This window comes from Armigeres subalbatus, chromosome 3 (genome assembly GCF_024139115.2).
Source record: "Armigeres subalbatus isolate Guangzhou_Male chromosome 3, GZ_Asu_2, whole genome shotgun sequence".
NCBI classification, from domain to species: Eukaryota; Metazoa; Arthropoda; class Insecta; order Diptera; family Culicidae; genus Armigeres; species Armigeres subalbatus.
In genome coordinates this window covers 159781619-159806359 of record NC_085141.1, presented here as the reverse complement: position 1 = coordinate 159806359, position 24741 = coordinate 159781619, and the positions used below count along the sequence as shown (strand labels likewise).

Here is a 24741-nt window from a genome sequence, read left to right as displayed (position 1 = left end):
CATAATTATAAATATAAACAAACCATCGCAAATCTAGCATTAGCTGCTTTGATCAATAGCCTGGAAAATATTCATTGGATTCGCTTTGGATTTTCCAGGGTTCCAAATTTTTCTTGCAATGCGTAATATAGATGAGCGAAGATAAATCCTCTGTCTCCAAACGAACTGTCAAACGTGTCTCCAAACCAGCATGACGTCACGATATCAATGGAAACGTTAAGGGCTGTGACGTCATACGCGCGTGTGCACGGGCAAAAAAATTGACTCAGCCATGCTTTCGCTCATCTATAAATTCTACTATCTATAATACAGATATCCAAAACATTCGAATGATTTCGCTTCTAAGAGCATGTAGCTGAATCTGGATTGTTCGAATCCTATAATATACCACATTGTATGATAATTCTGAACACTCAATCAAGTTTAGTTACCCTGATCGTTATGCCATTGACCACTTTCCAGGAATACGAGTTGCTTAAGTTTCTCCAATGCGTTCTTGAGTTCACCTCAAGATATCTACCAGGGTAATCTGAAATTTTTGGTTTGTTCTCATAAGCGGATCTAACCAATCCCGTCCAATAAGTATATGTTTATCATCCGAACCCGATGTCCCCGAATAGGTGATGTTCAAGGTTCTCCAAACAGTTCTCGAGCTCTCGCATATCACATCCTATTGATAACTACAGGGATTGCCTTTGTAACTTCCAGTTTTCAACAGCAAAGTTTTTCAAAGCTGATGCAGCCTTCTCCTGGCGCCGATATATTTTTCAGGATTTCGATCCCTTTGTCCTGTGGTATAATAGGCTAATCCACGATTTTACTTTATAATTTTATTGTGGTTAGGTATTTCAGTTTCTCCAAAGTGAGGATCTTGCATCTTTTTTCATAGAATGTTTCGTCCCGTCGTCGACAAAACTTGCTTGGAATTAGTGAAAATTCCGATTTCTTCAGGATACTTTTTCATTTTATTCTGTATTTCCTTTTAAATCTCTGAAACGTCGCCGCCTTTTTCTCAAACGTAAGTTGTTTTATCTAGACCAACATTTTGAAAAGGGCGTAACAGCCAAATCAGCATTTCAGCAAATAATCATTTCAGAATTCTTTATTTGTCCATGAGAGGTTCACCCTTGTTATCGCATTTCTAGTCACCTCATGCCCAGTGATTCGGGTCACCTTCTATAATCTACAATAATGTGGGTAATCGCTTTATTAGTTCCCATATGCTTTATTGTCCATTTCCAATGTTCCCAACCTTTTAGATTATGGAAATAATCGCTATTGGAGCGTTCATGGGGTCTCCTGAGCCTTGCGAGCAAAGGCATATGATTACCAATCCAGAGATGGCGAGTTCGATTCTCGGTCCAGTATAGGATGGTTTTGGGTTGGAAACTTTCTCGAAACCCTGGGCATAGAGATCCATTGTACTTGCCACACAAGATACATACTCATGCAATGGCGGGCATAGAAAGGCTTACAATTAAAAACTGAGGAAATGTTAATAAAGAATACTAAGTTGAAAAGCAGGCAGTCCAATTGTGTGTAGAGCTGGGAGCGAAGATGAAGAGATGGGAGCGTTTATAAGGTAATCATGTACAATCCTAGGGTTCATATAGAGTTTTCTGAGCAATATACGATAATAAAAGAAAATAAAGAAAGCAATCATATTGGGGAGGTTCCTGCATTTTTTCTGCTATTTCGAGTTCTTAGACGATACTTACCGAACAGATTCATATATTATCGCTTTTACAGACTACGACGATGGCAGCATAACGAAGTATTCGCTGACCGGTACGTCGGTTACCTCCACCAACGATGTCAGTATTACTTCCTACGAGCGTACCTGTGATATCTTCCGTTTGCAGCAGAATGGCGGAGGCAGCACTGCCGCCATTCTGGGCAGTGCCGGGCTGGTGGACGACAGCGTCAGCATTATATCGCTGCAGACCTTGGACGGGGTTGGTGATCTGCAGCGGTCGGGTGAACAGTCTATCGTCGTTGTAGTGAATGATCAACCTGAAGGAGACTGTGTCGCCAACAATGGCGAGGAAGACGACGACGATGATGATGACATCACTGAAAAGCAGCTTTCTTCCTAAGGATGCTTTGAAAGGCCACTACATGATCAAGAAGAAGATTGTAGCGACAATCAACCGTCCCAATATCAGAGCAAAATAAAAACTGCCAGCCAAACGCCTCACATTTTTGAAAGAATTAAGTCAATAGCAATAATAATCATTCATTAAACATGAACGTGTTTTTTGAACACTCGCAGGATCCTTGCCAGTTGTTTACCAAGTATCAGAAACGTGTATGATAAGAAAATAATCGTAAGTATGTTTTTTTCTGTAACAGAAATCGTGGAATTGTGTGTATTAAGATTTTATTGCGTTAGATTATTTTGTTACAAAATTATGGAAATGTGTTGTGGTTGATTGGATGTGAATGCTCATTTTTCACTTTAAAAAGAAATAAAATATACTTAAATACAATGTACTTAAAAAACAACACTCACTGTCATTGATTTTCTTTGATATATCACCGCAAATTTATTTTTCTAATACTAGAATTAACGAAAACACCCACACACACACATTAGTTTGGCTTGTAGAAGGTTTGGATCTGGTGATTTGATCAAGATGTTTGAGTAGTCAGAGCCACCTCCAAATCGATACTGTTTAGCAGTTTGTCCCAGTCGACTAAGTTTCCGGTGACCCGATACGGGGTGAAGTAGCAGACGTCGTGCTTGATATTGAGCGGCTGTAGTGGCCTACAGGGCACCTCAACGGGGTTTAACATGTTTAGGAAATCTTTCATTTCAATCTCTCCACGGTCGTTTCGGTTTAACCTGAATAGGAAGTACATAAAATATATTAGATGTGGTGATGGTGATGGAGTATCCGACGCTTTCGAAAGAAATTCGAGATTTTTTCGCTTTCTAAAAAGAAATCCGATAATTTGACCATTATCACGGAAATCCAATGAATACCATAAATTCCCAAGAAATTATCTTATTCCCGGGGAATTCTATGATAGAATGGAAACTCGGTACCTGGAATGTCAGGACCCTAAATGAACTTGGATGAGTGAGCCTTCTGGCTCGTGAACTGCAGAAGGTTGGAGTGAACGTGGCCGCTATTCAAGAAGTCCCATGGCCTAAATGCGGAGAACGTGAATTTCGAGCCGTTAACCCCACGACCAACACTGCATTTAAGTATAACATCTATCACAGCGGCAGCGGAAAAGCAGAGCATGGAGTTGGTTTCGTAGTGATGGGCAAGCAGATGAAGCGAGTGATGCGGTGGAAGCCCATTAGCGAACGAATCTGTGTGTTGAGGATACGGGGTAAATTCTTCAATTATAGCCTAATCAACGTTACGAGGACTTTTTACGTCCCATAATCTGTAGGGAGGGCCTTCACTCTGCTACCAATAACAACGGCCTACGGCTAATAAATTTCGCTGCTGCCAGAGGGATGGCCATCAGTAGCACCTACTTTGCACGAAAGAACATGCACGAAAGAACGAGACACCCGAATGGTGAAACTTGCAACCAGATAGACCATGTTCTGGTGGATGGGCGCCATTTCTCGGATGTTATCGATGTGCGGACATTCAGATCACTACCTCGTTGTCAGTAAAATTCGATCACGGTTGTCAACTGTATCGAACGAAAGATCACAGCGAACGATACGTTACTATATCCAGCGATTGCAGGCGGAAGGAATATCGGCAACATCAACGATCTATGCGAGTCGATCCATGAAGCGGTGAACAGAACAGCGCGAGAAGTGGTAGGCACTGCACAGAGGCGACCCAGGGCGGGTTGTTTCGATGTGGAATGTCAGAGAGTGACAGACGAGAAAAACGTTTCCAGAAGCCGGATGTTGGTGTCGGGTACCCGATCGAATAGAGATCGGTACAAGGAAGCAAGAGCAGCCGAAAAACGAACCCACCGCAGAAAGAAGAAAGAATATGAAGAACAAGTGATTAGCGAGGCGCAGGAAAAAATGGAGCAGAATGATATGCGGAGGTTTTATGAGTCTGTCAATGGCGTGCGGAGAAAGACAGCGCCATCTCCCGTCATGTGCAACGACCAAGAAGGGAATTTGCTGACAGATAAAACCGAAGTGGCTGCCAGGTGGAAGCAACACTTCGAGACTTTGTTGTAGTGGAAGTGACAGTGCATCGGTGAACAGAATAAATATTAGCGACGATGGACAAGCTGTGGAGTCGCCTCAAACATGGCAGTGAACAGCTTTATGAAGTTCTGCACCATATTATGTCGAAAATATGGGAAGACGAGAAATTGCCTGCTAGCTGGTTAGACACAAAAGAAAGGGCACAGACTGGAGTGCGCCAATTACCGAGGAATAATCCTCCTTGATTCGGCGTACAAAATTATGTCCCGTATTCTGTTCAACAGATTGAGACCGCTTGAAGAGTCCTTCGTCGGCGAATACCAAGCAGGTTTTCGTGAGGGACGATCAACGACGGATCAAATGTTTACCTTGAGACAAATCCTCGATAAATTCCGGGAGTACAACTTGCAGACACATCATCTGTTTATTGATTTCAAGGCGGCGTACAATTCAGTAAAACGGAATGAATTATGGCAAATTATGCTTGAACATGGTTTTCCGGTGAAACTGATACGGCTGATTCGTATAACGTTGGACGGATCGAAATCGAGTGTAAGGGTTGCGGATGAAATATCGACGTAATTTGTTACCTTAGATGGATTAAAGCAGGGTGATGCACTCTCGAATCTACTGTTCAATATAGCGCTCGAGGGAGCGATTAGAAGAGCTGGTGTGCAAAGAAGCGGTACCATTATCACAAGATCACATATGCTCCTGGGATTTGCGGACGATATCGATATTATCGGGATTGATCGCCGTGCCGTAGAAGAGGCTTTTGCGTCTTTTAAGAAGGAGACAGCGAGGATTGGACTCACGATCAATACCAGCATAATGAAGTAGGGTTAGGTGGGGCAAGATGGGTCACGGGGTAAGATGGGTCAGGGCCGTTTTTGAGCATCGTGTACATTTTAATGTGGAGATTATGACTTTGTAGGAGGAATAATTTGGTTCTACTTTATTATCACTCGATTTGATGAGAAAATTTTATTTTGGTAGAGTATGGCAAGGTAAAATATTTGTTTCTTATGCAAAACACACTTTCTATAAAACGTGTAATCTCGTCGAGCAATGTAAAATTTAAACATTTTTAGTAACATAGTGAACGTATTATAAGTAATGTAGGTGATGTTATACTAACTGCGTTGAAATAAATAAATTTGATCGAAAATTAGACATTCTAACATGAACTTACGAATGGGGCAAGATGGGTCAGCACATACTGAAGGGCATAGTTCGTATTCAAAACATATTTTCCATTGCTAGTTTAATCTTTTTAAGGTTACTTTTGACATAATGATGTTAATTTGTTTATTGAAAATGTCTATTTTTTGTTTTTAAGAAAGCAATACTTAGACGGCTTGTTTTCATAATAATTTGCAGACATTTTAAATGTAGAGCCATTTCTTCATCCAAGGCTAAAAAATTATGTTTTATTCAATATAATTAATGGCAATTCAGCTATCTATCTATGTGTAATTCAATATTGGGAATAAAAACAATATTAATTGCAGTATTTCAAGGTGACCCATCTTGCCCCGCTGTTTGACCCATCTTACCCCGCCATTTTTTGATTGACAGAAAAATAGACTTCTACTTAAATGACTCGAAATGGAATAAAAAGCGGAGTTTTTGTTATTTCATACCCCAGGCTTACAGATTATGAACTATTTTTATAGATCCATGTTGAAAAGTTGAATTAAAATGTTTCTGTTTTGAGATACTCAGGGTTCGCCTTAGGCGACCCATCTTGCCCCGTCATACCCTACATGGTCGCTGGCAATCAACGTGGGTTCATTAGTGGTGGTGGTAGCGAAACGGTGCTGGATGGTGAAAAATTTGAAGTGGTAGAAGAATTTGTGTATCTTGGAACATAAGTGACGTGCGATAATGATGTTACCCGCAAGGTGAAAAGGCGTATTGCAGCTGCAAATAGGGCTTATTACGGACTTCATAACCAGCTTAAGTCTCGTAGTCTGCAAACGAAACCAAAATTCGCGCTGTATACTACTCTGATTCTTCCGGTGGCTTTATACGGCCATGAAACATGGACGTTAAATGAGGCTGACCGGAGAGCTTTCGGAGTGTTTGAGCGTAAGGTGCTGCGGACAATACTCAATGGTAAACAGGAGAACGGTATCTGGCGGCGTCGCATGAATCACGAGTTGTACCAGGTGTATAAAGGGCTGGATATTGTTAAGCTACAACACGGCAGACTACGGTGGGCTGGACACGTTGTTCGTATGCCGGAAGAACGTCAAGCGAAAAGATAATATTTAGTAGAGAACCTGGAAGAGGCCGCAGGCTTCGTAGAAGGCCGCGTTAAACGATGGCTTTTTGCAGTTGAAGAGGACCTGAGGGCGCTCAATGTTCAGGGCGACTGGAAGCGATTGGCTCAGGATCAAGTCCAGTGGAGAAGGATACTCCAGTCGGCGTAGGTTCATCGAAGAGCTGTAGCCCATCAAGTATCAAGTATGGAAGTATCAAGAACCTGGAAGAGGCCGCAGGCTTCGTAGAAGGCCGCGTTAAACGATGGCTTTTTGCAGTTGAAGAGGACCTGAGGGCGCTCAATGTTCAGGGCGACTGGAAGCGATTGGCTCAGGATCAAGTCCAGTGGAGAAGGATACTCCAGTCGGCGTAGGTTCATCGAAGAGCTGTAGCCCATCAAGAATCAAGTATGAAGTATGTAAGAGGAGTTACTACCATCCCTTTTAATTCCACCACGACCTGAGTCGAGTCGAGTTTGAGACACTGAAGACGGCCTTACTGTAGAGGTCGACATACGTATCTGTTAAGTAACAATCAAGTGGTGGAATTAAATGTAAATAAATCGTTTCATGACAAGTGAAGATATTCCACTAAGTAGTTCTGAATATTTGTCTTATGATTTTTAGATTAATCCAATGATAATCATAGTTAATCTTTTCGAACATATTCCTAAAGGAATTTGGCAATACTAAACTAAAGATTTCGTCGATTCTTAACGAATCTTAAAATAACTTGTTGATTTCTGTTAAATTTTAATACTTACACCTCCAACATGGCATCTATCAGCGCTTTGTCCAATGGAATTCTACACGCCTTCACCGTTACCACTATATCCCGTGGACTCATCCATTTTTCGGCAATGGGATTCAAGTGATACATGTGCTCCTTTGTACGCTCCAAATCGTTCCATAGTTGCCGCGTCAGCTCACCGTGTATGGCAGATCGAACCAACTCCTTATCACAGCTGACGTCCTTCTTGGACTCAGCTGAAAACTGCCGGCACAGGGTGACTATTTCCTGTTCCACTATCTGATCGTTTAATAATTCCAACAACATATCACGAAGCGCTTCGTACGTGACGGTAGCCACACTTCCATCGTCCACTTTTTTGTGCTCCACTTTAGCCATGTGCTTAGCAACATATTCTTTGTAGATCGGCCGCAAAGCATTGCGTATTTTCAGGACGATTTTGGAAACGTTTGATAGCGGAAACTCTTCACAATGTGCTTCCATGAACGACAGCGCATATATGTCGGCATTCGTAACATTGAACTTGTGATCCTGCAGAACGACCATTGCACCAAGGTAAAAGTCTTGAGCAGCGAAGTACTGTGGCCTGGCAGGCGTGAAGATATCTTGTTTTGGTAGAAGAATTCTTTGGCGTTTCATGAATTCACCTCCCTGTAATATGTATTTTCGATATTTTCACTCTCTATTACTCTAAATCAGTGATCCTCCGCATATTGGACGTTTTTTCTGCCTCTGACAATAAATATATTTTTTTATCTTACAAGTTAGTACTGCTAAGGGTATTAAATCGCATATTGGTCTGAAAAACACTGGTACAACTAATTCAAAGCAAAGTTTTCACGCGACACCTCTTTTGGCTTTGATCATGTTACACGAAGTGTTTTTAATACCCTTGCTGCTGGATATATTTATAAGCTTTCGTTTGAGTACTAACTTGTAGGATACAAATTTATTTTTATTTTCTGAGAAGCAAATAAATAAAAATAATTTAAGGATAAAAAACGTTTCTGGGGATCACTAGTCTACATATACATCACTGTAGTATATCTTTAGTAGTATATAGTATACGTACCATGAATCCGGAATTTCTTATCATCAGCTCATACACAGATACGGTATCGTCGCTCAAATAGTACGTAATCACAAAAAATCTATCATTGTTTTCTTTAATATTTGAAATCATGCGAGCCCCGAAGCGAAGGTTGCACCGATCGTACACTACAAACTTGCGGAAGTCGATCTTCGGAGGCGTTGGCTCAACTGTAATGCAGTTTCCTTCTGAATCTTCATGCGATCCCCATCCGTTGTAGGGTGGCAGTTGACGTTCCCTGCGATAGCGACGCTCAAACTCGTTCTTCGTTACACTGTAACCTGATATGGGAGTGAAATCTTCGATGCCAAACTAGAATGAAACATATTTCATTTATATCTTGTACTGCGATCGTAGTTACTGTCATGGAGAGCTACCTTAATTCTATAGTAATCACTTGTGGAATGATCGCATCCCGTCAAGATTACCCGTCTGCCGTACACGTTTATGACTTTTCCTATTGCCAGATCAGCATCCTTATAGTAGTTATCATCGACTCTGCCGATCCCGACACAATCCGTCAGGTAACGACCGCCTTTCAGTCCACCTCCAATCACGTTGAGCACGGTAACTGGAGTGCTCTCGCCCATCACCGGTAACCGCTCGAAATGTTTCGGTAGGCGACCTCTCCGCAGAAACATGCCATTCGAGTCGCGGCCGGAGTTCAGCGGCAGTTTCTCCTTAATTTCAAACGTATCATCACTCAAATGGTAGAGTACCTCCAGTTCGTGTACGTCCCCAAATAAACTGGAGCGGTCGTCCCAGAACCCTTGGAAGCGCAAGACCTTCCGGTCAAATTCCAAGAATTTGCCCAAGGTATCTATCTTGTAGGCTGGTCTTTTGGCTAACTTGGCAGCGTCTTGCTTTTTACGTAGTTCAGTGCTTGGGTCGCTGTAAATAGAAGGAATAATAATTATAACTAGTGCTTTTTATACTTTTATCGCGAACATAAAACGTTGCATTGGGTTCTGTAATGCAAAACTTTTCGTGTAAATTCAGTATTATTTAACGTAGACAGGGTTCGTATCGCTCACTCAATCTCAGGAGCACAGGATGCTCCCTCACGGGGAGAAATCGCTTTTCGGGAAAGAAAAACAGCCTGGAGAGTGATAACCATTTTTCGCTCACTTCGATTGCCGCCAAACGTTAGTTTGCTCTTTTTCTTTCATATTCGAGTCTTTTCGTTGCGTCTTCAATGCAGATGGTAGTAGGTTATGTAGAACAAATAACTTAATGCTTTCATACAGATAGCGTGCGTGGTGGTGTGGCTAGAGTAGGCGCATCCCTACGGCTATTATTGTTACTATTCTGGGTTCGAATCCCGGCGCGGCCATACAATTTTGTAATTGTTCTGCGATAATTCTCGCGAAAAGTGAGTGAGTGGGTAAAAGTGATGAAACGAAAAAGGATTTTCATCTAATAGGCAAGATTTTCGTTTATCATCCAAGGGGCGATTCAAATATGACGTCCACTACTTTTTGGGATTTCTAGACCCCCTCCCCCCCCCCTCTGTCACGCTTTTTTGTATACCTAGTACATGTACTGTCACAAAATCTTACACCCCCTCCCCCCCTAAAACCTGTGACATCATTTTTGAACGTCCCCCAAGGCTAATTGCAGAGAAAGATTAATGGGTGAAAGATGATCCTCAACATAAACAACGAAAAAAGATTCTCCCTCAACATAAACAACGAAAAAAGATTCGAGGATAGACACTTGCTTTGAGTTTCACTGGAAATGTCTCTTGAATAATTCCAGTCTTTTTTTTAATGTCAGCCATGAAACTTAACTTCCAAATTTCAATACAATTCCGCGTGATCTCGTGGTAAGTGTAATGGTGTTGTCGGTCCGCAGCAAGCAAGTGACTACATCATCATTTGGTTCTCATCCCCGATAGATCCGTTAGAACGTAGCCTGCGCCGTAATTGATCATCAACAATTTTAGAGCTGTACACATTGAGGTTGGAAAGTAATTCTCATGCTCCATCCATTGGTTACCTATGCAATTACGATTGTTCAGGTCAATCATGGAGTAGCAACTTCGAAGTGTATGGTCATCATGCTTATGATAATGAATTAATCTTCTTCTTCTACGGCTTTATATTCTATAAGCATTTCCACAATTATTGATTGAAAGCTTTTCTATGCCCGCCATTGTAAGTACAAGCAAGTACACTATGCCCAAGGAGTCGAGAATGTTTTCCACTTGAAAACATCCTAGACCGGACCGAGAAACGAACTCGCCATCTCCGGATTGGCAATCCTACGCCTTTGCAAGGCTAACTGAAGACTGGAGGAATAAGGAATGACGTAGTAATAGTGTAGGTTTTTGTTGCGTGTTGCTCGATAGATTAGGCTAAAGATAAGTTGTTGGGGATGGTTCATTGGGGATGGTGATCGGGTAGACTTCTGCAAATATTCCTAACATTTTTCCTTCATGTCATGTCAGTTCTGTCACTTCGGTAACATCTTCGCCCATCTCCCGGATTCGTTCATACCACTTGTTCCTTTTACCAGCGGTTCCCAACATTCCCGTCAACTATGATTACTAGCATAGAGGTAAGACGTCTTCCAATCACTTTGTTTATTGAGTAATGGTCGAAGGGTACCATCGCCGTCAGAATTCGTCCAGTGTGTCTTAAATCAGGTTCCAGATGCTATGGACTATAGCTTATTCGCCAATAGTTTTTTTTTAAGTTGATGTACTTCGGTACAGCTGAGAAGAAGAAGTGATTTGGCATCAGCAGTGAGTCTATGATATTGAGGTCAGTGGTCTACAGTTTATAATTGTTTCCATCTGAACATAGTGCAGTGCTGATCCTGCGTACGCACGGTTGGAACGGCTCATAGGGCGGTCTTTACTGAAGCCACCAGTCTTACCCAGCATCCGCCCACCCTATGTGCAGTACCGACGGAACATGGCCCCGTAAAGTATTATATACGCCTCAGCCTACCAAATAAACAAAATTGAAAAAAAAGCACCGAGCTGCGGCAGACCACACGAGTTTCAGAGGTCCGTGATCGATCAATGAGAGAATGTGCAGGTTGAGGATCAAAGGGCGGTTCTTCAACTTTAGCATTATCAACGTTCTTAGCCCACACTTTGGAACACAGATAATGATAATGGCGCATTCTACGCGCGGCTAGAACATGAGTACAACAGCTGCCCAAGCCACAACGTCACCATAGTTACCATAGGAGATTTGAACGCTAAGAGATGAGCTAGCCTAGTGCTGAAAATCTCCATAATCTCCACTGCACATGCGCGGAATCTTGAGAAAGCGTTTCTGGAAGAGGGTGAGCTCGAAGTGTCCCTTTCGAGCACTGCTGGAGTACAGTTAAAGCATCCACTAGCAGAGAGAGAGAGCAACTTCGGGTATGTGGAACGAAATCGACGGAACGATTGGTTCTCGATCCAACCTGCCTTTTTCATGAAAAGAAACACCGCCTGGAAGAAGCGGAGTGCGAGGAGCTGTGCCGTCATCAAGAAACACCCCGAGCAAAGCTTCAGAGCAAAACGATAACTCGTTTTGATGTTGTGAAATCGCCGAATATGATTACTTAATTTGATATATTTTTGGTCGTTTTAACGGTTAAAATAACAAAATGTATAGCAAAAAAATCTTACTGTGACATCAAATCGAAAACTATTCCTGCTATTGATGAGAGCAAATCGAAAACGATATTGGTTCCGATAACAAAATAAGTACACAGTTTGATGTCAGATCATACAATTTAGAAATCTACAGCAAAATGAGATCAAAGTATGTAATCAATCATAATGATTCATATTTTTTTAAGGTTTACTGGCGGGAAACTGAATAGAGTAGAAACCTCTGCACCAGGCCTTTGATGATACCGTTGCATAATTCCTTTCGAAGCAGTTTGCCAGCCGTACACGGAACATGTCGTCCAAGAAGACCGCTTCGCTGTTGCAACTGAATCAGAGGGAATTACGTTCATAAATAGTCAGACAGGTCTCATGCTAACTAACATCGTAATAGTTTAAAGTCATTTTTGTAATTTTTTTGTCAGAGTCAAATTATTTTGTCAGTTTTTATGCTATTTAGACGTCTATTGTCATTGTATGCACTCAAAATCGACCGAAGCAGTTTTTTCGACTCACATGGAACATGTTGCCCAATGCTTCATTGTAGAAACTGAGTCGGAAGTTTTTCTTTTATCAAATATAAGAAAGTGTTCAATCCCCGATTTATAAAAATGACAAGTTAATAACTTTTGAAGCAGTTTTCCAGTCGGACAAGGATCATGTCGTCCATTAAGACACTGTTGAGCTGGCTCAAAAGACATTATATTTACAACTTTAATAAATATTCTCTCCCATTATTTCATTCTTAATCATATAGATTGATCTGTACGATGTCATTCTTGTCTTTATGGTCAGAAGGTATGAAGTATGCGTTAGTTAAATTACTTTGTTTGCCTAAGTTACTGGTTCTTCATGGTTTTTGTTCTATGTCAATACTATCAAACTCAATGTATGTTATGTCTTGTAAAAAGTGGAAACTGTTCGTACATTTAGTCTGTTTTATTGTCATTCCTTTGTAACGATAGTCTAGGACTTTAATAAGTGGCTTATTCGATTCCAAACTAACTGTTATTATCTATAATGTACTAATGATTAGTTATGAGTCATCTATAGGATTCACTTTTCGGTGGCAAAGTAGAGTTTCATCACGCCTATTCCCTAAATATTAGTAAAAATTATCGAGAATGAAGCCGTCATAAGATTGATAATATACCATCATTATAATGTGTGGTATTTTTTATTATGGCTCTTCTAAGTGAGACATAACAAAATAACACTAGCACCACGTTCCCAGATTAAAAAAAACTTCTACTCAGTAAATCCAGCAGTCAATTCCCTACGAATGTCTTGAATACATTGTTTATCAATTAATACCTAGCTAGCTAAATAGGGGAAGTGGGGGTAGCACGCCCATAGGGGTTAAAACGCGCCACCCCTGAATAAAGTTAAATATCCCCATTTTGATTATTTTCAATAGTCTATACGATAAAGCAATGAAAAATATTGCCATTGGATACATATATTTCATGATTTTTCTCTAGTTATACATGAAAAACTCGAAAAAACGATTTTTGCGTGTTTTGATGCAATTCTAGCTCGGTGGAATTTAGTCTTTCTGTCGCTGTTATACATTGATTTTTTTTTTTTTTTTTTTTTTGTGGTGGTTACAATGGCAGCTGTCCCTTGCTATTAATCTACACTGTACCCCGCCCGTATTGGCTTCTAGGAGCCTCCGTTTTCATCATCACACAGACGTTCCTAAGCGATGTTGCTCATGTGGTCACTGTTATGGGCCGTGTTGATGAAAACAAGGATTTGTATAACAGCCCACCCCTCATTATAAGCACTTAGTATTGTCAAACTACCATCACTAATATCAACATCACTCTTTTCTTCTTCTTTACCTTTACAAAAGTATATAAGTTTTTCTGCCACTACGAATCATTTCACTCAGTATAAGCAATGAAATCACGCATCATATTTACCTACTATCATTACGTTAATGTTAACATAGTCATCATGATCACCGAACATTATTGCGGTCACTATCACCGTATCGTTCTTTCTTCACATTCACAACTTCTCCACTATCCTAACTCCCTTAAGCAGGAAACCAGCCTCAGAAACGAGTCACCGAAAAATCACCAAACGGTCAAAACCAAATTACTAAATCGTCGGCACCATCTTTGTTCATAATTCCGTTCAACCTTTCCAAATTCACGTCACGACTTATACTATGTTCTTACTAGGGCCTTGTAACATGTTATTCGGCTATCTTGATGAGCTTTCTTTTGTCGATAATTTGAATAACATGTTATTCAGGCCGTAGTGCAAACATAGTATTAATAAGTATATAAGTCACTGCTTACGATTTTGTTGAACATATATTGCAGTCGTGTGTTTAATGATGAGTCGATTCACTTAATTCACTTCACGCCAACACCGCTGCATCAATTTTTACATCAACTATATTTTGCACTTCTCAGTAACCATCCTAAACAACACTTCAACATTATTTTCCACCTATTTCCTAAATCAATTCCTAAATCATCTATTTCCTAAACAATTGTTTTGATATAATATACACACACTCACAGAAATATATGTACGTTTTTCACAAATGTGCATATATATAAACAAAGTACGGTTATCATTTACAAAGTAAACACATATGATATATACATTTACGCAATGGAATAAAAATATGATAAATTTATAAGTTATTTGCACTTACCATGTATGTATTCTTTCTATCTACTTACCACTTATTAGCTTTAATAAGTGTTTACCAGATTTCAGATTCTTCCGATTCCTGACGATATTAGTAGGATCATGCTGCATTTGGTGTTGGCTCGGAGTCTTCTCAATTTCGAAGCTCCATCATAATTTATTATAGTTGAGATCGGGTTAGATAGTGACGAAAATAATGAAAAGAATGGATATTAGTAAATGTAATTTTATTATTTATGAGGTTCTTTTAAATGGGATTCTCAAATTAGTGTAGTGTTATATTTAATATCAGTCGGATTTAATTAAGTAGCTTGTTTTTTCTAATTTCAGTTAGAGATTTATATAATAAGTGATTAATTTGTTACAGCATAGCTGGGCCTTTCGACAATAATATCGATTTATTGAATAATTTTTCCTCAATGTGGTCCACGTTGTCTTGTAACTGATCTAGCAGGAAATAATGAGCACTCCATTTTATAACTTATTTTTAACATAAACGTTGACTACGATAAAATTATGAGAAGTCTCTTCTAAAGTAACTCTCTAGTACAGGATGCTAGACTTGGATCAGCTAAATAGTATCTTCAAAAATATGTCACATAGGACATTAAGCTATGGAGCCAATGTTGAATACATTCAAATGAATTATAGATTGTTGTGAAAAGAGGTGTCTGTATCGATTATCTATTTTGACATTATTCAGTTACAACACAATAGGAGGCTAAGCACAATTGACTGACTATTAAAAGGCTCTTTATTCAATAAATTCAGTCGAATTATACCACACCTCCCTTAGCTTCTATCCGCGACCTGTAGCACGCACCCTGTCGGTCATTGAGGAAACCGAATAGGAGTATACGAACTTACAATTCAATTCCCATAATCTACACCACTTTCTTCATGTGTATTCAAATAGATTTCAACCCCAGTTCGTAGACTCCTACCAGCACAGATTACAATTCTCCTAGAATATATCAATATTTGTGGGGAATTATAATCCAAAGCCCAGGGTTCTGTCGCTGTTATACATTGATAAATTAATAATTGAGCCATGAGCCATGCTGCTTACTCGTGTTCTTTATGTTCCACACGAAATCATCGTCAAAAATGGTTTTAAAACGATTTTATGGGCCTTCAAACTTCTGAGGTCGGTGTGGGGCATTACGCCCATGCTCATTTCGTATGACCGAAACAGCTGAAACATTCGGTTAATTGCCTTAATGTAGGCAATTAAAATGAAAATCAGTACGATAAGCACATGCGCGTTTTAACCCATCCACTGGCGCATCTCACCCCGCATGGTTTCAAAATAATTTTTTTTCGGGTGCTTTTAAAAAATCAAATTTCTGTGCAATAAAATGGACAATTAGATATCTGTTATCGGTAGTCAGTCGCAGATATGCTGTTCTTCAGTATGCGCTGATGAAAACTGGCTGAAATGGTGGTTTTCATTGATAAAAATGGCATTTTCCTTAACGTGGGCGTCCTACCCCCAGTTCCCCTATAAGCGTGGCTACGACTCATCGTCATAGGGAACGCATCAGAAAAGTATAGCCGAGAATAAGAGAACTCACATCATTATCACTGATGAAAAAGGCCTCTGTCTGACTGCACTACCATTCAAGGCTCCAAGACACGATGTCCGTTGGATCAAATGCACATTAGGGCAGTTCACATTTCAAAAATGTTCGAAAATTCCAACTCCCATATGTCTATTAGCATCATTTTGATAATTTGGGAGTCCCGGCAAAATTTCAGGCAATTCGGTTGCCATTTAGGGGTGGCGCAAAGTCAATTTATGTTTATATGGAAATTTGTATGGAAAAAAATTAAAATTTATCCCCCTACAACTCTTAAATCGTGATGAATTCAAATAAATATCCCCAACCTCCATTTTTGGAGTCTATTTGAGCTCAACCAGTGGATAACTCATTAATTTTGATTTATATTTCCACTGCTACGTTGAGGCTAATTACACCATTTTATCCATTTATCTCATATTCACACTGTCAATAGAACCGTTCAATCCACTCATAACTAATGTGTTATCCGGAGGTCTCCTTTATATAGATTCCAAAAAGGGAGGTAGGGGATGCTTATTTGAATTCATCCCAATTTGACAATTGTAGGGAGACTTGAATAAATTTTTAGTTTTTCCCATACAAATTTCCATATAAACATTAATTGACTTCGCGCCACCCCTAAATGGCCACCGAATTGCCTGAAATTTTGCCAGGACTTCTATATTATCAAAATTATGCTAATAGACATATGGGAGTTGGAATTCTCGAACATTTTTGAAATGTGAACTGCCCTAATGCACATGCGTTAAATTAGTGCGTCATTGCTAGATATGTAACGCGGCCAGGGTTTGCAGAAATCGCTCTCAATAGATAACGAGCAACGATAAAAGAGAGGCAAAAACTGTTCCGAATCATAACAAGCCATGATAACAAATTTATCAAACTTGTATACTGCCGTTCTACGCACAATGGTTCCATGTACATAGGAAATCCCAGCAAACATGGGACAAATATGCGTATGACGGCAGTATACAAGTGCGAAAAAACATAATCGGATAGGCAGCCCCCACAGAAAAATGGTGATTCTCGCTTTGTTTTCGCTCCTTTCGTGTTGGTTACTGCACAGCTGTGTAGAACAAGTTGAAATGCATCATCAGAGCCATTGCTCCCCGGATTTGGAGCTTTCTAAAAGAAATTTATCATGGGGTATTAGACTGGCCCAAAACGCATGAAATCCTGAATTTCAAACCTTGCACCCTTGAATGACAGTTTGGGGGTCCCAGAAGCTCCCCTGAAAATTTCAGCTCATTCGGTCCAGTGGTTGGCGTGCGCAAATGGCTCAAAGTTTGTATGGGAAAAGTGATCGAAATGTATGGGGAAACGCAACCTTTTCAGTTTTTTGCTTCTAGGTGGCGCTGTAGTCGACAGATTCCTGTTGTGGACAAAATGTAGAACCTTTTTTATATAAGGAAGCGACTGGTGAAGACCGGATGTAAATCCCTTTGAAATTGGCCAAGTTATAAGCATCCAAAGTCGAGGGTTTCAAGCGTGTCCCCCAGGGGTGTTTAAAATGAGAGCAACGTACCACCGACCATTGCGGCGGCGATGCAGGCGTATTCGGTGCCGTGCGAAATTAAATGCATGATTATCACGCAATCTAGCGAATTTTTATCCGATTGGTAAATACTTTCCGTACAGTAGTGTAGCTAGAAAGGGAGGGGGTGAATAAGGGGGGGCAAGGGGGGGGATCTTTTTTTTAGTGGAAAAACACATCCGGGATATTGTTCGATGTTTAATCTCGCAATTTTCTGGCGTCGTTTTATCTTCGAGCTGACACGCTAAAAAAAATTACTCAAAATTGACATAAACTGAAGAACTCAAAATTGGTGTAAAGTTGCCTTCAAACGGTGATGTGCTTGGTCGGATGCGTTTTATAATGAAAAATCAACACTTGAGTATAAAACCAGCTGCTAAAACTGTAGTAACTGAACTTCAAATTTTTTGGGAGAAATATAGAATTCCTCTAATGCAACACTACAATGCTGTTGTTAAGCTCCTAAAATTATTTAACAAAATGCAAGCAATTATCTTCTCACGCGGGAGATAAACAGAAAGAGCAAGAGCCTAGTTTCATTAATCATTTGGATCGATTGTTTCACATTGCTCGACGAAATGCATTAAATTCGATTAAAAACGATAAGGATATACAGTTCCTTATTCTGCAAAGGGAAGTTGGAAGGCCTGGATCTGCCTTTGCGAGAGTTAAAAAAGGCAAAATCGAAGAAGAACCAACAATGGAACCAGAGCCTTCCTTGGAATCTCAATCAGCTACCAGCGTTTTTACTATTTATGGAGGAGGTAAGAATATAATCAAATAAGATGATAACTTCTACTATATGTCAATATTTTTATGTCTTGCTTCCAGATGAGAAACCCTCCACTGAAGCACACCATTTGATTGAATTTTTAAAAAACCAACTCAATATTCAACAGCAACGACAAGACTATAAAGAGTAGCTAAATTTATCTTTAGCATTTCTTGGTGTGAAAAGAATTAAATTTTCGCCACCAGGAGCACATAGCAATGCCAGATGGATGGCGAAAGCAATATATTGTTTTAAAATATGGCTGTTTAAAGGCCAATTTGACATGACCGATGATGAAAGGCGAAAAATTCCAGTAATGTGTGTACATTTGGTCTTGGTTTAAAGCTCCTTAACCCTCATCAGCAGCACGAAATGATCTAAACCTGGCAAAAAAATTGATAACTTTCCGAGATGCTTTCCCTGATCAATCAAGCAATGTGTATATGGCTGCGGCTTAAAGATTTGCAAATCATCTATGGTACTTGAGTGAAGAACTAGTCGCTCTGGCTTTTATCGACCCAGAAATATCTACTGATGAGAGAAAAGAAATGGCACACGATTTAAAATCTTGTAAGGGTGATGAAGTAAGAAAAATAAAATTGAAAGTATCTACGATCGATAAGTTGACCTCTTGTACGCCCTCGGATTTTGTTTCTCAAAATACGATGAATTTTTTGAAATTTCTGGAATATCTGCAAATTTTCTCAAAGAAGATCCTAGTATATGGGATGAATTGGAAGAATTTGTTGAAAGTAGAAATAAAATTAATTCATTTTTGGTAGTGAATGACTGTGCTGAAAGAGGAGTTAAACTAGTTCAAGATTTTTGTGGAAAACTTACAAAAAATGAAGAACAGCTTCAATATCTTCCCAAAGTTGTTCAACAGCATAGGCAAAATTTTCCAGGTTGCACTCGCTCTGTTATAAAGGAAGGCCTAGCAGTTGAAATAAATAATAAAGGTATAAGTGTTGTTTGTTGATAACTTTGTTGTTTTATACAGTTAATAAATTATGCTATAAACATTAAAACTGTTGTTTGACAAATATATAACTTATATAATATCCCAGGTCTCTCTGTCTTTCTGTCCTTCTGTCCCTCTGTCTGTAACGATTATATCATATCGTTCTAAAATTGATGCAACGGGCATCACGATGTCCGAAAACAACTCGTTACAAATATTTCATGAATTTTGTCTCCCCTTAAAAACTTCAGCTCGTTGGCTTCAGTGGTAAGTCACCCCCTCCCTCTCTAGCTACACTACTGTACAGAGCACGGAAAGTATTTACCAATCGGATAAAAATTCGCGAGATTGCGTGATAATCATGCATTTAATTTCGCACGGCACCGAATACGCCTGCATCGCCGCCGCAATGGTCGGTGGTACGTTGCTCTCATTTTAAACACCCCTGGGGGACACGATCGACACCCTCGACTTTGGATGCTTATAACTTGGCCAATTTCAAAGGGATTTACATCCGGTCTTCACCAGTCGCTTCCTTATATAAAAAAGGTTCTACATTTTGTCCACAACATGAATCCGTCGACTACAGCGCCTCCTAGAAGCAAACAACTGAAACGGTTGCGTTTCCCCATACATTTGGATCACTTTTCCCATACAAACTTTGAGCCATTTGCGCACGCCAACCACTGGACCGAATGAGCTGAAATTTTCAGGGGAGCTTCTGGGACCCCCAAACTGTCATTTAAGGGTGCAAGGTTTGAAATTCCAGACTTTTCACTTTTTCCATATAAGCTTGGGCCACTCTAAGGCTCTGTCTCATTTCCCGAATCAAATTTAATTTTACTTAAAACTGACAGTTCGAAAATTTAAAATTCACCCGGCCATAAGAATGGCTGCGTGCTACCCAGCAATTCCAATAAGACATCGATCAAGAATGATTCGATATCTGTCAAAAGTAATCCTGCTCATCCAGCAGGGTTATTCGATAATTATTGAACTGTCACTTTTAAGTTTAATTTGAGTTTAATTATCCAATTGAGACAGACCCTAATGGGGTATAGCATCCCGAATCAGCTCTCTATCATGACAGCTTGCGAAAAAGGTCTCTCGCGGTATGGCACATATCGTATATGTATACAGAGATGATAAGTGAGAGACTTATTCTTTCTCATTAGGATTCAATCCCTGAACGCGGCACCAAAGAAAAATAGTTAACATGTGATACCACCACGACAGGATATGTCTTTGGTTGTCATATCAGTGCTAATGGCGTAAGCCCACCCATCGCGGCAAGATCACATATCCAAGGGGAGGGTAATCAATTATAATGATTCATGTTTGAAAAAAAATTATGATTTCAATTTGATGTCGAAATCAAAATGTGTTTTCTATATGCTCTCATTATGTTTTCAGACTTTGCTCGGGTAAGCATCTATAAAATGTACCTCTTGAAATAAAAATGTTGGATAATAGTTGAATCATTTGTTTGAGATAATGCATATAACTGGGACATTGCCGCCTCGCAGCTTAGTGTTCATCCAGCACTTCAACGGTTATTAACTGCGAGGTTTCTAAGCCAAGTTACCATTTTTGCATTAGTACACACTTAACTCATTTCACAGTATTCGGTAAATTTTACCGAAATCTCAACAGCAGAACTGAATCATTTGTTTTTGAGAAACTGCATAAGTCCATTTTACAAAACTTCGAGAAACAACAAAAAACTGTTTTTGAACAAATTGGCACCAAATCTTTCGATTCCTTCGATACAGATCAATAGTTTTTGGCAAAACTCAACACTGTGGGACACTTCCAGTGCGAAAACTATTAGCAGTACTCCATAATTGCTCTTCAAAGTGCGTGCACATATGTAGTTTCTCAAACAAACGAAAAAAAAATCATACATCCCCGAACAATTTTTTTTTGTTTTTTTGCCAGGATACGTATTTTTGGACGAGGATTCAGGATATATAAAAATCTCATTTTGGTAAAAAATGTTACATATGCAGTATGCAGTTTCTCAAACAAACGGTTCAACTGTTCGGTAATTGTTTTACAGATTTTTTGTAATTTTTTCCATTGTTCAACTGTCAAAATCACCGAAAATCAGTAAAATTATTCACCGAACAGTTCTGCTGTTGAGATTTCGGTAAAATTTTATCGAATTCGGCGATTTATTTTAATTGTGTATATCATGAGGCTAACACGATGATACTTTTATGCCCTAGGAAATCGAGCCAATTTCCATTTCCGAAAGTTGTCTAGACCGGCACCGGGAATCGAACCCAGCCACCTTCAGCATAGTCTTGCTTTGTAGCCGCGCGTCTTTCCGGTAGGCTAAGGAGGGCCCCTCAAAAATTACAACACCATGGCATTCCAGCCATAGCTTACATTAAATGAATAATAAACAGAATAGTTTTCATTATTTGAAGAAAGTAAACAAGATGTACTCATACTTTGAAACAAGCAATAATATTCACATAGTGTGCCAAATTTGTAACGATTTAGCTCAAACGGGACCCCTGTCTGTTTTACCCCCACATCCCCTACTAATTTCACCTAGACAGTCCTTCACCCAGTCTTCTTTGTTGTCGTACAGGAAACCAGACCCGTGATATCATTGACTTTCTGATTCAAATGAAGGGCCTTTTAGTTTAGTGGGTTCGTCAGTTGCCATTGAGTTTTGTGGGCACCCATCGCCACTCTGCTACCAATGGGCAGCTGTGCGGTTATCACTGCCATGCGTCGGCATTTGCTTGCTGTCAAGTGTGGGTTCGTATTCCGCCATATTGAGGAGAGCATCTTTCTTAAGTAAAAAAAATCTCCACTGGTCCACTGGGTGTTATGTAAATGTCCTGTTTGTTGCCTAATGCTTGTTGTTGAATATTCAGTCTATGCCACCTCTGATCCGACCTATGGGCCTTTATTTCCAGCGACAGTAAATAATCCATGAAATCTTCTCATCCCAATTGATTTCGGCCCTCCAGACGTGCTGGGCAAGAACCTTGCCATGGTTAACGAAGGCTGTCACGATATCCTAAGGGTCGAAGCCACCAGCTTTTTCCGACCTTGGTGTTCAGGTTCTTTTGATAGTCGCTCATCTCAATCGTTTTTCTGCCAATTTCTGCCAGTAGTGTTTCCATAGGAGTCCTGTCTCGATTCTACTGCTCAGTAGTTCGTTCCGAAACTCTGCGGGCTCGTTGGTTGTCGGCTCTTTCTACCAACGTTATTACAAGGATTTCAACTTGCTGTGCTGGTGATGCCTATAATATTTCTGCGTTGACATTCGTTAATAGTCCAACCGATACACGTTTTCGTAGCTAGTTCGGAAACTAGAAGTTTGAGTGTAGCCAACATGTGTGAGTTGGTCAGACCGATCAACACAGTTGGCACTGCAGCGTGAAAACTTTTTATTGGCAAAGTATTCTAGGCGTCTGAATCTTGTCGACATCTCGTTGAATTCTAACGAGTGTTCTGGAAATTCAATGCTTTTAACGGTGTAGACTTTGTTGAGTTTGAAACGCTGATTACTTCCGATACAGATTGTATCCTTAATCTATTTTCTACATCTCCAGTTCAGTAAATGCACAAAGATTCTGTTGGCCAATCCACTACCTGTCCGCTAATCAACGATTGATCGACCATTGTGACTGAGGAACCTTTATCAAGAAACGCTGTTTCCACTTGATCATTCTTACCGTATAGAGCTAAGTAGTACAAATCTCGTCAGTGGTAATCTTGGTGTGTATTGACGAAAAAACTCTGTACATTATTAACTCTAATCTGATCAACTAATCTTAACGGCATAGCGAAAACAAGTCACATGATTTTTTGAGTTGAAATTTGAAAAACATACATTATAATGAAAAATCAAAGGATAGTATCGGACTTTCCTTTGTGTACATTTTAAAACTGTGCACTAAGCCCTTTTACAACAACGGTTGACAAGGCATTTAGGACTACGGTATAATATTTAATTGATTGGATTTAGACTTGAATAATCGCTGCTAGAATGATGTTATTTGTTTCCTTAAGAATTGGATCAATTAGGGGAACTGCTCCTGGAATTCATCTCATGGCTCCGATATTCATCCCATCAAAAACAACGCAATGGAAAGCAATTTGATTTATTTTTTTATTTTTGTGTGTGTTTTTTTTCCCAGCAGTGAGCAGTTGAGAAAAAAAGCGACAAAATTGGTGCTGTATTTCTTTGTTTCGCGATGAGATGAATATATGTTCAGTGTGATGAAGATCGGGACAGTTCCCCTTTAACAATATTAAAATTCCAACAAACTTTTAATAATATAACTTTGTATACTCACATCGGAGGTTCGATGGACTCCTGCACCGATATTCCCTGCCGGTTTAAAAACTTTCGCGTAAACTCATCGCACCCGGTGATAGTGTACACGCGATCAAACAGCTGCACTGTGTGGTTTATGTTCAAATCGAGCAGCGAGGTAAATTCCCCATCGTACGGCGGCGGTCGGGGAATGCGTTGCCGTGTTACCAGGCAACCCTGCGGAATGCCGGAATTCATGGTGCGGGGCTCGCTCACCTGCATGGTATCATCCTCCAGATAGTAGAGGATTTTCACCTTCCTAATCTGATACGGAATCCGATCAATTTCGGTCAGCGTTTCCTGGAAGAAGCCGTGGAAGCAAAGAACCTTCCGGTCGTATGTTAACCAGGATGGTAGGAGGGGTCCTTGACGGGGTGGATACAACGACGGAAGGCAATACTCGGGTCCGTCGGTTGGCGAGTATTGCTTCCCGCCGATTCCGGGACGTTTCCGGTCGGCCAGCATACAGATGTTACGCCATCGATCAAAGTGATGCGATTTGTTGAATTTTGTTTGGCCAATCTGAATGAAATGGTTCGATAAGCTTAAATTTGGAAGTACTTAGACGGCTAATTGGGTATCTTCTACTTACATCGGGAAAAGTATTCCCCGGGAGGAATGGAAGCCCCGAACAACGAAGCATAGCCCTAAAATTTTAAAATGCGTTAGAAAATATAATATTTTATTAAACCACCACTAAAATATTCGTTGAACTTGAAATCACAACGCTTGTGTTCAACGAAACAATATCAACAAAACAGAAGCCATTACCTTGGTTACTATTGGTATCCACGATTCCTACGCATTATGCGTAGTTATTTCACCATTTCTACTAGGTACCTAATGCCATGCTTTCATACAATAATAAGAAATTTTCATAACTAATTGCTGCGCATGTCTATTTCTTGATCGTACCTTAGTTTTTTCAGCATTAAAATCAATCTTTCAAAAATTGGCGCAATTTGTGATATCTACTATATTACATCCATCAGTCCGTGTGTAACCGTGTTTCGAGCGAAAATTGAT

At 39.9% G+C, this 24741-nt stretch overlaps 2 protein-coding genes across 19 annotated transcripts in view; one reads left to right on the top strand and one right to left on the bottom strand.

Moving 5' to 3' along the window:
- The window catches only part of LOC134219737 (USP6 N-terminal-like protein), a 29812-nt gene extending 27305 nt beyond the window's left edge, over positions 1 to 2507 (top strand). For all 17 annotated transcript variants that reach the window (XM_062698576.1, XM_062698581.1, XM_062698591.1 and 14 more), the window contains one exon: positions 1750 to 2507. In XM_062698576.1, coding sequence (XP_062554560.1) covers positions 1750 to 2096 — 347 coding nt within the window. In that variant the 3' untranslated portion in view covers positions 2097 to 2507. The remainder of the gene's footprint in view (positions 1 to 1749) is intronic.
- A 108-nt stretch (positions 2508 to 2615) lies between these two features.
- On the bottom strand, positions 2616 to 24526 carry LOC134219735 (EF-hand domain-containing family member C2). 2 transcript variants are annotated; one of them, XM_062698573.1, is made up of 7 exons: positions 24487 to 24526; positions 24308 to 24362; positions 23696 to 24237; positions 8621 to 9134; positions 8226 to 8555; positions 7167 to 7804; positions 2616 to 2845 (listed from the first exon to the last, which is right to left on the bottom strand). In XM_062698573.1, exons 2-7 carry the CDS (start codon positions 24356 to 24358, stop codon positions 2632 to 2634), a joined length of 2289 nt encoding a protein of 762 aa, XP_062554557.1. In that variant the 5' UTR covers positions 24359 to 24362; positions 24487 to 24526; the 3' UTR covers positions 2616 to 2631. The 2 variants fall into 2 exon arrangements, with proteins under 2 accessions (XP_062554557.1, XP_062554556.1); XM_062698572.1 differs by lacking the exon at positions 24487 to 24526 and having other exon boundaries at positions 24308 to 24466.
- Positions 24527 to 24741: the final 215 nt, after the last annotated feature.